Source organism: Tremella mesenterica (assembly GCF_000271645.1).
Source record: "Tremella mesenterica DSM 1558 unplaced genomic scaffold TREMEscaffold_11, whole genome shotgun sequence".
Classification (NCBI taxonomy): domain Eukaryota; kingdom Fungi; phylum Basidiomycota; class Tremellomycetes; order Tremellales; family Tremellaceae; genus Tremella; species Tremella mesenterica.
In genome coordinates, this window is record NW_006711235.1 from 809,802 (window position 1) to 824,805 (window position 15,004).

Below are 15,004 nucleotides of genomic sequence, written 5' to 3' on the forward strand. Positions count from 1 at the left end.
TATTCCAAGTTGCAATTTACACTGTATACTGTATACTGAGATATGTTCGAGTGCTCTTGACTTTCCTTGACAATTGGACAAGCAAATGGGAAATGGGATACCAGGTTTGTCTGTGCGCTGCGTTGACCAACTTGTTTCACTTTGTCCTTTTCCACATCCACACCACCTACAGCCTGTGACAACTAAGTACCTAGACTTCGAGGCTGGTGTAGTACTTGAGTGGTCGGAATGACGACCAGCGTCTAGATGCCTGACACCGGATACCAAAGAAGTCTCGGAGTTGATGAAAGTCGAATACGAGCCAACAGCGAGTGTTGGGGGGGATGGAGAGAAAGAGAAAGCGAGAATGAAAGACGCGACGCGAAAAGTACAAAGATCCTTTCACTTAATCCCTCCTATTTCCTCCAGTGTGTTTCTCTTGGTCTGATATGTATGAATGTAAGATCTGATGTTGTATGATGGAATGACGCGTTATGAGCACGAGTACAGAGGTCACTTAGATCAGCTGTTGATTGTGATTGTGTGGCGAGCCGAGTTGAGAGGCGGTGTGGAAGCGGTGTGCAACCAGTAAAAAGAATTTCCCGATGGGGCAAGTATAGTATTCCTAGCAACCACTTTCACTTGGACCAAATAAACCTTGCTCTCAGGTGAAAAGTAAGGATTTGATAGCTGACATGTAGCATAAGTCATTCATCAGGTAACTACTGGTAATCTCTTATACACCGGGGTATAGTCTAATCCATACTAAATCCAAATATCCAGATTTTACCTTGCTCTCAAGCATGATCTTTCTTCTTCTTTTTCTTCACTCGTCAGCTTTGTCACAGAAGCATATAAGAAAGCTGGCTCACCTTCTTCTCCACGCTCGCTTCGAGCATATTGGCCACCACACCTTCCTCCATCTTACTTTTCCGTTTCTTCTCTTTCTTGAACGTAGCGGGAGTAGATATCGAGATGGGTGCGTGGATCGGGGTGGTTAGGACTGGAGCGGAGATCGGGACGGGTTTGGGCTTGGGAGGAGGCTGGAGTCAGCAGGGGTCGGTGATTGAACATTGTCACTAGAGAATCGGTATTCCCGGTTGCCAGGGCTGATGACGAGAGTGGACAAGTTTGATGGAATTATTGTCGATGAGGAAAGACAGGACAGAAGTCAAGATCATTGGGGAAACGAACACCCACCTCATCATCAGAAGACGAAGTGTCACTATCCGAATCCGAAGAGTCTGATTCCGCTTGTGCAACTCGGACAGGGGCGGTCTGTATGTCAGTCTATGGCACCTGTGACTGATTCCCTTGACTCAGTCTCCATCAATTAGAGATAGTTCTCAATCTCCACCAATTAGAGTTAGATGGTATGTCGAAGTGATGTGAACCCAAAGTCGACTGGAAGATAATCCCATATCAGACGCGTGGATAATAACTTCAAGGATAGGATGTACACGACAGACAAGGAATAAGTAAGATAAACATACAATTGGACCAACACTCGGTTCATTGGATCGTTTATAAAGTTCTGCCGATGTGTTGTATCCGTTGACCTGTTTGGCATATTCGGTTTCGTAAACCTGCTAGTCAGTACTTGCTTCGATATCCTTCAAGTCAAATCCCTCTCCTATCCTTTCCCACCTAAGTATGTCTACGACTCGCGAAAACCGTTAGTCCCACGACCGTCCGCGTAACTTCTACTTCATTTTGGGCGTTCGGGTATACGCTATCTTCCCAGGAAGCGCCTGCTTTGAGACAGATTCAACCTCTCCCAGCTGCAAGGTGACAAAGCCGCCAAGAATGCGAATAGGGTACGACGGAATACAACGAGACACTCACCCTCTTCTGCTCATCACTTAAATCCTTCCATTTCTGAGAAATCATCCCCAAAACCTCTTTATACGCAATTTCAGGATTCGTCTTCCTCATCTGATCCCTCACTTCATTCTGAAACATGATATAAGCGCTAGGTGGACGTTTAGGTGCATTCGGATCTCTAGGTTTCCTTTCTCTTTTCTTTTTTTCTTTCTTTGCCATTTCCATAGGAGATCCAACACCTACTCCTTGTCCAACACCTCCTATAGACGAACTGTTTCCAAGAGAAGGTCTTGAACCTCCTTGAAGTTGTTGCATCTGATTATGTTGAGCTTGAGCTTGAGCCATCAAAGCTTGGAACGAAGCTAATTCCGCGGCATTCGGTAGGAAATTCGGTAAACTTTGAACGTGTTGTAAATTTGGCATGGGGAGAGATATGTTTGAAGGAGTTAATCTAGCATAATCTTCGATTATGGTAACGCAACGTGACATGACAGCTGCGAGATCTTTGAAAGATGCGATCATCTGGAACTTAGCATATCTGACTTTTTTTTCTTACATTCCGGTTCTTTTTTGGATATGAGATGAGAATCATTTGGCGTGGCTGACGCGACGAAATTTTGGTTTCTTCAAAGATTGCGGAACGGCAATTTCACCGTTCCGCAATTTCAATCGTCTTAATTATATACAGACATTTTGCTTAGTGAGGAAAGATAAAGAAAGCACACAGGAGGATAGAGTGGAAGGGAGAGAATGAGCAGAGAGCAGAGCAGAGGGAACGGGGAACGAAACTTACCTCTTGTCGCTTAGCTTCCATCTCCTGCCAAGAAGCATTCGACATGGTGATAGCTGTGGGAGTGAGCGACAAATTCCACATTGTTGTATGGATTCCCCCTCTGACTTTGGGAAGATCGAATAGAGAGATAGAGAGGGGTATGAAAGCGAAGACTTGCTCAGTTCAAGGTGTATTGAAAAAAAAAACTTACCTTGACAACGGAAAAGTGGAAATGACCAAATTTGTTTCACCTGAGTAGTAGGATTACTACGATTACTGGAGGTGTGCAACGCAACGTAAGGAAAAGGAAGAAATGGGATTAACAATGTCAACCCAAAAATTTAAGGAGGGATTAGGAAAAAAGTAAACAATCCGAAGGTTAAAATTTGCAATAACTAAGTGGCGGTTAATCAGAATATATATTGCCGGTAATCCCGAGTTAATCGTTTCTAATGGCACCTTCTTTAGTGTACCATGAACGATCGATTACCTTACTTTCCCCGCACGCCTGGTCTGAATTGTTCCACAGACCACTGACATGATTAGAGTCATCGTTCCCGTAAGTTACTGCAAAGTCTTCAAACCTTGGCTTGTCGGGTGATACAGTACTTTTCGTTGCATATATTCAAGTATTCTGATCATTCTCTTCCACCCATCTCCTCACCGCCTTCTTAGACTCTAACAAAACCCAAGTCCTCCTCCATTTATCCTCTACCTTCCGTCTATCTCTTCGCTCACCATGAATCAATCCAGTATGAGGTTCCATTCCCCATTCTCGCCATAAATTCGCTATCGTCCCGCAACATTGCCAGATGTCTTCGTGATTCGCGTCGAAGAGTACCCACCAATTGTCAGGCAGGGGTATACGAAGAAGACGGGTGGTTAGGAGTATACTAGCGCAAGCGAGGGTGTGAGGGGGATGATATACGTATGAAGGTGTGAGGAGACTATTCGTCAGCTTGATGCATTTCCTCATAGGACAAGTTAGAACAGTAGGTCTAGTCACAAGGGTCAAGAATATGAGGAAAGTAGATGCGTAGAAGAGAACTCACGCATCGTTCAAAATTGACCAACATGATTGTGCTACGTCTTTTTCAAACACAAGATCGAGGATCCGACAATAGTTGATTACGTGAGAATAAGGTAAATCAACCTGATGATTAAAAATGCACGATGGAACAAGGGGAAAAATGACGAACTTGCATGTTGAATCCCAATCGTTTGAGAATTTGCATCTCAGAACTAACGATGATATCTTTCCCTTATACTTAGTATTCCTTCAATTTTCATCATATCGCCCTTGATGAGCAGTAGCGACAAGCAGCCTACTGAAGATGGGAGAAGAACCGATGAGACAATTGAGGAGGAGTATATACAGAGCGACCAACAGAGTTACGTAGATGCGAGGCCTTGTCAAGTCAAGGATGGGACGTAGGTGATGGAGAGTTGAGGAGGACTTACAATCCCAAAACACCTCATCGTGAAATCCAGGAGGTTCAAAAGAGAATCCCTCCCAAATCTTCATATTCTCTTTCTCTTTCCCTTTACCAGAAACTCCCCCAGATCTCCCAAACATGTCCCCGTAGATCGATGCCGATTGGACCAAAGGTTGATCAGCAGGAAGAGCCAACAAATGTTTGATCCTAGCCAACAAAAACATGTATGCGTTGATCAAGTCTCTCAAACGGATCGGAGTTTCACATAACTTTGAAGAGAGATAAAGTGAGGTGATAGATATGTCCTACTCTTAGTCATCTTGGTCAAGTATTACGAGTCCAACTCACGGTAATCCCGAAGGAAAGCATGGAACTGACGTAGTAAAACCGATGCAATAGCACTTGAGCAGTAGCTATTGTGCTTTGTGGGCTTGATGTTAGTCATAAGCTTCGAGGTTACAGTCAGAGGAGAGGTCAACATACAGATCTAGCATTATACCGGCTTCTTGAATTAACATACATGCTGCTGTACGAAGGTCTGATTCTATCTCTTTTGGGAGTCCATCGGAGCAAGAGGGGTTGTGAAGGATTTGAGAGAGAGTCGCGAGGGGATGAGGGGTGGGTGGCATATCTCCTCTCTTTGTCTGATGATCATATAAGAGTAGAATGATACGTCGTCAAATGGTAGCCAAGTACGAGTAGGGTTGGTCTGAGATGTCAGAGATTTTTCGACATTGGGGACAAGTGGATAGTTGGAAACCACTGTGCAAAAGTTAGGCGCGCCCCTTAGGACAATCTCCTATTGCACTTGAACATGGATGGAAGGGACAGAGGAATATTCTGGTATATCTATTACCAATTTATCCCAAGCTCTGGTTGGACCAATTTCACCCCTTTCCGTTCGTCGACAATTGTTTCTCTTCCTCTTGTCACTCCATCACCGTCACGTTCCGACCAGGAGTACACTGTACACTGTACGGCTCTCGTCGTACGTCGTTGAGTGAGTGATCATGTCGGAGACTCCACCGTTGGATGTTTTACGCAGTGAGAGAAACCTCACTCCGGAGATCACATCGTGAGTTGGGTAACCTCCTTGACCACCAGATTCGCTTCCATTTTCCCACCACCTTCACAACATCTATACTCCTGCATGATCTACCGTAGTCAAGTTTTGGGTGTCTTGTTATCTCTTTGTGCTGTAGTATATGTTTCGTGACGAAGCAATCGTATTGCAATTGAGACGACTCTCCCCACTGACCAACAGAAAACGTGAGGCAAGACATCATGACGAAGATGACCGTGACAGGTCCCGTCGCCATAGGCATCGCGAAGAACGCGAACGAGAACGAGATCGAGATCGACCAGAAGAAGAAGATCGAGAACGTCGTCATCGTCGTCACCGTGAAAGAGATAACGAAACTGAAGAAGAACGTAAAGAAAGACATGAACGTCGTAGGAGAGAACGTGAAGAAGAAACTGAAGAAGAAAGAGCTGAAAGACATCGTCGTCGTCGTGAGAAAGATTTAGAACGTGAAAAAGATAATAATCATAGAGAAAGGGAACTTTTACCAGAGAAACCTCTTGAACGTGAGAGAGACTTTCAACGTGAGAAAGAAATCCCAAGTGAAAGAGAGGATGATCGTATTAGGTACAGAGACAGAGAACGATATCGTAATGGTAATGGACATTCTCGTGGACCTGAGAGTGAAGGACGTGATAGGAGAGAGAGTAGAGAGATAAGAGATGATAGATACAGGTCTAGAGATAGGTCTAGGGAAAGTTATAGGTCTCATAGATCTCGAGATTTGAGAGAAATGACCAGAGAGGAGAAGGAAGCAGAGAGGGAGAAAAGGGATAGGGAGATGGCAGAAGAGAAGAGAGAAGCTGCTAGGTTGAAAGAAGAGAGATTTGCGCAGGTGCGTTTTCCTTCATTCTTCAACATTTATGTCCACTCGTTTCCTCCTGAGTCTTCAGAGTTGACCTCCCTTTTTCTCTATCTCATTCAAAGTTGCCAAGGCGTCATGTCACCTGGATTTCTCGAGACACTGCTGACATCCAGATGGACAGAGAACGCGAGCGTGAACGTCGTACGAGAGAAAGAGATTTCTCACCTCGTCGACGTCGTCCCTCTCCCACATACGAAATACCTCGTCCTCGTGATTCCCCTCCTCCCACTAAAGAGAAAGATCCCGTTAGCGAACTCTTAGAAGAGGTAGATTCTGAAGCCCGCTCGGTTTTCGTCTCACAGATATCATCAAGGATGACGTCCAGTGATCTAGGTCTGTTCTTTGAGGACAAGCTTGGTAGAGGTGCAGTGAGGGATGCTAGGGTGGTGACTGATCGAGGGTCGAAGAGGTCCAAGGGGTCAGTACAGATCTCCCCTCTTCCACTTCCATACTCACTGAACCCCTCGCTCGACTCAGCCTCTTGCTCCACTTCATCGACAAACGATCGCTGTCGCTCTATCTTGCTTCGGATTCACATTTGGAAGGTATCCTGCCTTTCAAGCAATCGTTGATTGTCATCATCCGCCATGAGATCGTTAACACGTGGCCGTTGTCTCGCTTTGAACAGGGCTAATCTGCAGTATTGGGTACGTCGAACTTGACGCAGTAGCATTGGTCAACAGGGCTCTGGCGGTGAGCTATTGTCGTCTTTGTTACTTCGAGTCAAGCTGACGAATAGCTATCCGGGACAATCGTAATGGGCATGCCAATTCAAGTGACGCTCACAGAATCAGAGAGGAATCGCGAGGGTATGGATCTAGCTGCGACTATAGCCAAGTGGGTCTAGCATCCGTCTCCTCCACTTGACCTCGATCTCCGAGTATTCTTATCCTTCTTGACCCCATCTATCAGAACGTCATATCGATAGTCTCTCGTCAGCTAAGTGGTTGTCGGTCAGAACTGATTTCTACAGACTCTCAGCATCCAAAGCTCGTCCTCAAGTCACTTACCAGACCCGTTTCCCACCCTTGTCCAATGGACTTTACATACCACCAGGGGTTGACGTAGATGCAAATCGCGATGCTTCGGTGCCTTATCATCGACTGTTCGTCAGCGGACTGGCGTACAGTCTCGCGGCGGATGATATCAAGCAGGTGTTTGATCCGTTCGGGCAGATTGACTTTGTGGATTTACATCATGATGTGGTGAGTTTCCAACCTCCCTACATCCTCAGTATAGTCTATTCATTACATGTTTCAGTATGACCTGCTTGAATCTCACAGAATGTGCTGCATCCGAGTTGTTCCAGAGGCGAACATCATGCAGCGAAGAGAAAATAAACAGTGCTCCCATATCATAGCTAGTGAATTGGGAGGCCCTGTTGCTGTGGGGAGGACGATGTCGATTGGCCAATGAAAGTGAATGATGACTGATACCTCAGACTGGTCAGAGTAAAGGTACCGCCTACGTACAGTTCCATGACCTAAAATCTGCTCAAACAGCTTTGGACGCTATGAACGGCTTTGAGATTGCTGGTCGGCCGAGTGAGTAATCGTCCCCGTTACTACTCGTTTCAGATGTGATCTCAGGAGCTGACCTTCAGTCCGTGTACAAACCATACAAGAAAGAGCTCACATCAGTGAAACCCTCGAAGATGCCGGATATTCTCAAGGACGCAAAATGGATAATTCCACCAGGATGTCGCTCATGCAGAAATTGGCGAGGAACGATGGGCCTGGTTCTGCGTCGCCTGCTCCAAGGCCACCTCCGTGAGTCATAATTCACCCTTACAGTTTTCCTGTCATAAAATGCACATAATTGACAACAGTACCAACAACGCTCCTGTAGCTCCTACTCCATTCATACTAGTGAACAACATGTTCAACCCTGAAGAGTGAGCTCTTCCGTTTTCCCTATTCATGCCGAGCTGACAAGATAGGGAAACGGAGAGGAATTGGGATCTGGATCTAGCGGAAGATGTCAAAGGTGAGATAGAATCAAAGTATGGGAGAGTAAAACGGATCAAGGTGGACAAAATGTCTGCTGTGAGTTACGACCCCCATCTGTCCGCGATTATTCATTTCTCATTTTACCTCTGGTCTTGATTCACCCCATTCACTCTGCTCCACATCGTTCAGCACCATCAGCCTGGTCTTCAATCGTCCCACGTGATCGATGTCACCCCAATGTGCCCATATGATCAAGGTCATCCTGACTGTCACTGACAAGCAGGGCGACGTATACGTCGAATTCGAAGGTACGGGAGCTTCTGAACGTGCTGTCAAAGGATTGCACGGGCGATTCTTCGGAGGTAGATCTCTTCGTGCTGGATACATTTCGGAAGGTTTGTTCAAATTGCATCTGTGAGTAAGGTCAAAAATGGATGAGTCGCATGTGAGTGGTAAGGTGGGGATAATACCGTGAGTATGAATGGGGTCATGCAATGTTTTTCATCTTATTATTATGCTGCTTCTTAAAGGTGAGGTCTTGATGACAGTTTACTGAGCTAAAAGGTATGATGGTAATTGAGATAATCGTCTCTGTAATCTTTGACACTTACAAAACCGATCAGAGTAAAGTACTTGGAGTATTATCCCCTCGTACTTCATTAGAGTACTAGTACTCTAGCCGTATAGTAGGGTACTTCTCACGAGTAGATAGAGTGATATGAGTAGGGTACAGGAGTTCAAGTAAGAGTGGGTTAGTGAAGGATGGATGTGGTCGGTTATCGCTTAGCCGGACCAACCATTTCACCAACAATTCACTTGCACTTGAACCCTTTCTCACTTTCCATCTTGACTTTTCCTTTTTCCCCATTGAACCCCGTCCAGCCCTTACCCTCTCCCCACCCCATCACACAACGAACAGCGTCCAAAGCACGACTCACAATGTCTATACAATCCATCAAAGAAGGTGACTACGAAGGTCAGTCATAACTATCTACCTCTCCGCAATCCCCATGGCCCTATAACTCCCTCTTGGGTCCAACGCACTAGGTCTGTACATTGACAACCTTGAGATCGGAACTTCGACCGGGGATGATATTGATATTCAGGTATCAGAGGTGAAATACGTAAAGTACTTAAACAACCTCAGTATGATGATGGTTCTGCAGGACCTGTCTTTGTGAGGTATGTCACATTCTTCATTTTACACTTCTTCGATTCATATCTCCGATCTCATGTATACCTAGCGAATATCACTCATTTTTGAGCTAGCCTTATGCACGTCGTGGTGGTAGATCACACAACTTATCTCTACTTTGTCCATGTCTATATCATACAGGTTGGAGTATTTCAGCAGTACTTTGTGCCCCTATACTGCACGGTGATGACGGATTGGAACACTTACCACGACCACTTTGTATTCACTTACTAGACCATAGTATCATAATGAAACAACTCTGACGCTCAGACTTGCTTGGCACGCATCTGGAAATTTCAGCTTAGTGGAGGTAAGTACCCTTTCTGGACCGAGGTGAGGCTGATGGGTAAGCATAATGGTGGATCTAACGGGTTGGTTTCACACTTGATTGAGGAAATGAGCTGATTTGTAAGAGCGGGAATGAGATTTGCTCCTGAAGTAGGTTAATCTCATTATTCTTCTCACTTATACTCGATTGATTTTCAAGATGAAGCAATTAGAAACATGCTGATGGATCAAGTCGACTGATCCTGCCAATGCTGGATTAACTCATGCTATCGATTTCTTGATGCCTATACAAGCTGCCAACCCATGGATATCACATTCGGATTTATGGAGTGAGTCTGTTATCCCCCCCCCTTTTCCACACTATTTCTCCTCTGGAGTCCGTCCCTGATCCCAGCACTGGCAGGTATCACAGCCGTCGAAGCTGCCGGTGGACCTCGAGTACCCTGGCAACCAGGTCGGACGGATTACACTTCTGCCGCTGCTGCCGAGGAGCATCGAGGGCAAGTGGGGGATCGGTTGCCGGACGGGGCGAAGGGAGCGGATCATATTAGAGAAGTGTTTAGTAGAATGGGATTCACAGATCAGGTGGGTGAATTTAACGTTTGTTGTCAAATTTACTCGTACTTCTCCTACGGCATTCATGTCCCGGATAGGACAGTGCGTTGCCTATTGACGAGATGCTGCTGAGCGTTGTCATGAGGAGCATCTCGATTTCCTGTCTCAAGCCGTCAAAGCAAAGGACGAGTATGTGTCTTTTTGTTTATCATAGTGAAGGGGACTCCAAGATGTACATGGAGGAGGACGATGACGCGCTTTAGCGAGGAGCACTGTATAGGAGATGACTGATATGTAGGAAATCGTCGCTTTATCAGGCGCTCACGCCTTGGGGAGATGTCATCCCGATAGATCGGGGTTTGATGGGTCAGTCGTCGCATCACGATATATCAAGGCAAGCTGAGAAATAGTCCATGGGTCGTCAACCCCACTCGGTTCTCGAATCAATATTACAAGCTCTTGTTAACTCGGAAATGGGTACCGAGACAGTGGGACGGGCCATTCCAGTGAGTCACCCATGTTCTTTTCTCTCTTTCCTCTCTTTGACTTCTCCTTGTACCCTCGTGGTCTTCGCTAGACACCCTGCTCTACCATCTTGCGATTGAGCCCGCAAGATTATCATCTCACCTTCACTTGTCATCTGTCCTCAATGCTCCTGGGTTTGTGAATTGACATTGATGATAGATACGAAACTACCGTGGCGGGTACCAAACTGATGATGCTTCCTACCGATGTGAGTTATTCAATTCTGATCTTCATCAACTCTTGGCCTAATTCTGAGAGGTCGATCGAACTGAGATTAGATGGCTTTGATAGAAGATGAAAAGTTTCGTCCATGGGTTGAGAAATACGCAAAGGATCAAGATTTGTTTTTCAAAGATTTCGCTTTGGCATTTGGAAAGTTGCTCGGTGAGTTGATCCATGAGATCTTCTTAACCAGCCTTTACTCTAAACATTCACCACTCCATTTTGACCTGAGACTTTATTTCCCTTACCAATGTTTCAATGATGTGATTGTGGAAGAAGGGAAAGAGCTATGCTGATGATAGAACTCGGTGTTGATCGAGATGATACTGGTTTCGCTAAACTTGTAAAGAAAGCTGCAGAAGAGGGGAAACCTTTGGATAAGGTGAAAATGGCCGGTGGGGGTTGTCCCTTCGCTGGGACTGGTCCAAAAGGGAGAGATGCGAAGTTGTAGTGGATTTGAAGTTTACTTTTGTGCTTGTCTCACTATTCTCGCACTAGCTTTTGTGGGTTCCCACAATGCTTCACCCTCCATCAGTTGTAGACTGCCCATTGTATCATCGAACTCTTCTCTTCGCCGTTTATTGTCACAAATGCTGGATAACATGCATGTAGCATCTACCTGGTATCTTGTCTTCACATTAATGCACTACCACTCATTCGCAGTGGTCCTTCTCCATGATCACGTCGTCATCCAAACTCTTCCCAATCTGTTCACATTCGACCCACACTCCTCAGTCTTAACGTACTACGTCCCTTTCTCAAACCTCCATTCATATCAAACACAATCTATCCTAACTTCCAACACATGTTCCATTCTCATCACCCCTAACCCTCCATCCATCATTCAACCATCTTCATCCTGAACAGTGCCCTCATCCAGCGCATCCATCCACCCATATGACCAATCAAGAGATCATGTTAAGATCTCACTTAAGATGAAAAGACGAGAAAAAACCTTTCAATCACATGAAATCTTCATCATCCAAAACATCATCATAAACTTCCGTATCAATCTTTCCACCAGATTTAGCACCACCAACGACGACGGCACCTTTCTTCACAGTCGTTTTCTTTTTCCCATTCGCTTTATCCCTTTCTTCCTGTTGTTTCGTATTTCCCAACACTGTCAAAGTACTCGATACTTTCCTAGTTTGAACAGCGGTCAGAGGTTCACATATATCTTTAGCTAGAGATTCTACGAAAATCGGATAAAGTGGGTTTGATATGTGTCGTGAAAGTAGAGCTGCGTTTAAGTTTTGAGAAAGAAGAATGAAATCGGATTTGGTTTTTGGTTCTGCTGATAAGACAGCTTTGAGAGCGTCGGCTAAAAGGTTTAGTTTATGTACCCAATTTTGGCACTATCGTATGAGATTTGGCTTGAAGAGAATGTAAGAATTGGCTTTAAATATAGGTGGGGAGTGGACTGATGCGATGTGAAGATATATAGAGTGTGTATCATTTTAGACGAAGTTAGAAAAGTAGGTCTGTTGAAGGGTTTAGTTGGCTGAAGAGGGAAGTAAGGCGATGGGTGGAACAATGGCAAAAGTGTAAAAATCCAAATGTATAAAGAGGAAGATGAGAAAGAATACGGAACAACTCACCAGTATCTAAATTCGTAGCTCCCATCAAATCCGATGCAGCGGCTAAATCAGCTTCTAACTCTCTTTCCCTTGCTTGTCGTCTTTTATCTTGTTCAGTGGTAAGGTCGATCAATTCGTCTTCCCCCGAACCATTTGCTCGCTTTATTGTCAGTATTTCATTATATCTCTTTATCATTATCGTCTCTCCCCCTTTCTCCTCTTCCAAGTATCTCTTCTTTCTTGTTACCATTCCCGTTTCTCGGCGTTAATCGCTATCTACCTCTTTGGTATCATCCCTCTACCCTCATGTAGCCTTTGAAAAGATGGAGTGAATGCCTTTCATTGAGTAGATACGAGATAAAACGTACAGCTTCAGCGGCCAATTTCTCTTTCTCCGCCAATTTCTGCTTGAGGGTCATCTTCTTTTTCTTTGGCGCAGCAGCTGGAGCTGGAGTGGGAGCTTTGGCTTTATCATCATCTGAAACATCCCAATCGTCCTGCCGTCAGCCACGTTTCGTATTTTATTTCTCCCTCATGAGCACTTCCACTGGCGATTGTGGTTGTAAAGAAGTACATATGTTCATGTACGGTGGCGACAGTGTAGATCATGATGATGGAAGGGAGAGAAGTCGCAATGAACAAAAGAGGAAGGGTAAGGGTAAACGTACCAGTTCAGCTGGACTTTCTTCATCATCAAACCGTCTGGAAACAGGAGGTGGGATGTAGACGAGGTTGGAAGTGGAAGGTAAATCGTCTGTGTCTGGTTGTGAGCCCTTACAACTTTCTCAACTTTGAAAGATGACATACCCCAGTCGTCCATCTTTGACTCGTTAGAACGTTGGGCAGCTGTTTGGTTGGACCTTTGTGTCGTTGAAGGATGGAGGATGATGATGGGACTGGGGAAAAGAAGGGAAAGGAAAGGATATATGTACTTGAGTCCAATCTGATTTTCGCACTTTTGTTCTCTGGTGTGACATTCCTCAATCTGGTCAACTTGATTATATTTTACGTGATATTTCTGATGTTTTATCCAAAATCGTCATCGTGACCATCGGAGTTCCCTTTACAAGTAGTATACCGAATACACTTTGTCTCTCTACTACCCATTACCATACGCAGTCACGACAACAGTCATAGGGAGACAGATCATATCATTAGATACTATTTCAGAAAGTATCTTGAATACCGACTGCTCAACTGGGATACTGTCTGAATAGCTTACGACTGAATCTGTGACATTACTACTTCCACTTCACATCCCAATATGGCCTTCTTCTCTTCTATCCTCAATTGGCTCCGATCTTTATTCTTTGCTAAACATCTCGAAGTGACAATAGTAGGTTTACAAGTGAGTCTTTTCCTCTTTGTTTCTATCTATCATCTTATCAACTCAACGCATACAGTACTCGATCGTCACCTCTTGTGCTTCATGGCCTAGTGACATAGATGTGTCGCCGTGTAGATATGTAGATGCGTAGGGCTCAGGTGAATGTGAACGTTCAGTTGACTCTTTAGGCAAGTGGTAAAACCTCGTTAGTCCATTTTCCCTCTCTCCCTTCGAATACTCCTGCGTTCGAATGAATCGAATGAATCGAATAAAACACTCCTCATAGATTGACCCCCAATGAAAGAAATACCCTCGAAGGTATTCTTACCTCCAAGAGGAGAAATCAGGGGAAATATCCTTTGAAGATCTCCTTCGTCATTAGGACCACGAGGAGACTTGCGATAATTGATTAACATACAGTCTCGTAAACGTCTTAGGATCAGATCAATGGTCAGAAGATGTAGTACCTACAGTCGCGTTCAACCTTCGTCAAGTAAGAAAAGGAAACGTCACTATGAAAGTTTGGGATGTGGCTGGACAACCGAAATTCAGAGGTATGTGGGATAGGTATTGTCGTGGTGCTGATGCTATCATGTGGGTGATCTTGCTTTTTTTTCTCTACTTTATTCCCCCCCTCAGCCCACTTCGATTATGAGTTTGCTGCATGTTGCCTTGGTTGGAGTATTGACTAAATGCTGATGATCAGATACGTAGTAGATGCAGCAGATGTGAGTCTACTCTTCTTTCTGTTTTTCCAAAAAGAAAAGAATAAATTGATATTGACACAATTAGCCAAAATCACTTCCAACAGCAACATCAGAACTTCATTCCCTTCTCTCCTTGCCGGCACTCTCAAACGTCCCATTATTAGTTTTAGCAAATAAGAATGATCTTGCCGATGCTATAGGTGTAGATGATTTGATAAGATTAATGAGATTAGGTGAGATAAGAGGGAGGGTAGTTTCTGTGAGTATTTTTTGACCTCTTAACATTCAAAATACACATTTGGAGTTCATCTACCACAAACGTTTTGTATCGTTCTTTTGAAATTACCCAATGAAAGTTAAGGGAAGAATCACAATTATCAGACTATGAACCGCTAAACCCTTTAGTGTTACTCCACAAGCAACAAGACGAAACATAATCTTGATATCGTAATTTCCTGGCTCACACAACGAGCTCATTGATTCATTCTCCACAACTCACCTTTTACCCAAGTCATTTTGACACATCGACCATCCTCAGGTATATCCTTCGTGATCATTCATAATCATCAATTCATCATTTCAATCATGTATCATAAAAATATGCATGTTGTATGTCTTTTTCGTTATCCTGCCCTAGATGATCTACTCATTACTCATAATGAGTATTCTGCTCGTAGTCTTGAAAGTACCAACCAATTT

At 44.5% G+C, this 15,004-nt stretch overlaps 5 protein-coding genes across 5 annotated transcripts; 2 read left to right on the top strand and 3 right to left on the bottom strand.

Moving 5' to 3' along the window:
* Nucleotides 1-501: 501 nt before the first annotated feature.
* Nucleotides 502-2,902, bottom strand: TREMEDRAFT_74569 (uncharacterized protein; the record flags this gene model as incomplete). The annotated part of the gene is made up of 7 exons (XM_007006876.1): nt 2,787-2,902; nt 2,597-2,649; nt 1,825-2,325; nt 1,473-1,565; nt 1,180-1,257; nt 852-1,022; nt 502-669 (listed from the first exon to the last, which is right to left on the bottom strand). Exons 2-7 carry the CDS (start codon nt 2,639-2,641, stop codon nt 502-504), a joined length of 1,056 nt encoding a protein of 351 aa, XP_007006938.1. The 5' UTR covers nt 2,642-2,649; nt 2,787-2,902.
* Nucleotides 2,903-3,200: 298 nt separating this feature from the next.
* On the bottom strand, nt 3,201-4,640 carry TREMEDRAFT_33679 (uncharacterized protein; the record flags this gene model as incomplete). The annotated part of the gene is made up of 7 exons (XM_007006609.1): nt 3,201-3,522; nt 3,628-3,728; nt 3,775-3,836; nt 4,037-4,085; nt 4,179-4,316; nt 4,360-4,441; nt 4,495-4,640. 7 exons carry the CDS (start codon nt 4,638-4,640, stop codon nt 3,201-3,203), a joined length of 900 nt encoding a protein of 299 aa, XP_007006671.1.
* A 576-nt stretch (nt 4,641-5,216) lies between these two features.
* Nucleotides 5,217-8,324, top strand: TREMEDRAFT_33681 (uncharacterized protein; the record flags this gene model as incomplete). The annotated part of the gene is made up of 11 exons (XM_007006611.1): nt 5,217-5,541; nt 5,668-5,927; nt 6,089-6,375; nt 6,599-6,650; nt 6,697-6,794; nt 6,931-7,162; nt 7,399-7,501; nt 7,561-7,702; nt 7,732-7,851; nt 7,897-8,002; nt 8,190-8,324. The coding sequence occupies 11 exons, from the start codon at nt 5,217-5,219 to the stop codon at nt 8,322-8,324; spliced, it is 1,860 nt and encodes a 619-aa protein (XP_007006673.1).
* A 3,329-nt stretch (nt 8,325-11,653) lies between these two features.
* On the bottom strand, nt 11,654-12,880 carry TREMEDRAFT_69827 (uncharacterized protein; the record flags this gene model as incomplete). Its single annotated transcript, XM_007006877.1, has 4 exons — nt 11,654-12,015; nt 12,293-12,431; nt 12,640-12,768; nt 12,860-12,880. 4 exons carry the CDS (start codon nt 12,878-12,880, stop codon nt 11,654-11,656), a joined length of 651 nt encoding a protein of 216 aa, XP_007006939.1.
* A 655-nt stretch (nt 12,881-13,535) lies between these two features.
* On the top strand, nt 13,536-14,785 carry TREMEDRAFT_64639 (uncharacterized protein; the record flags this gene model as incomplete). Its single annotated transcript, XM_007006806.1, has 6 exons — nt 13,536-13,619; nt 13,787-13,803; nt 14,019-14,192; nt 14,305-14,326; nt 14,391-14,564; nt 14,711-14,785. The coding sequence occupies 6 exons, from the start codon at nt 13,536-13,538 to the stop codon at nt 14,783-14,785; spliced, it is 546 nt and encodes a 181-aa protein (XP_007006868.1).
* Between the last annotated feature and the right edge of the window lie 219 nt (nt 14,786-15,004).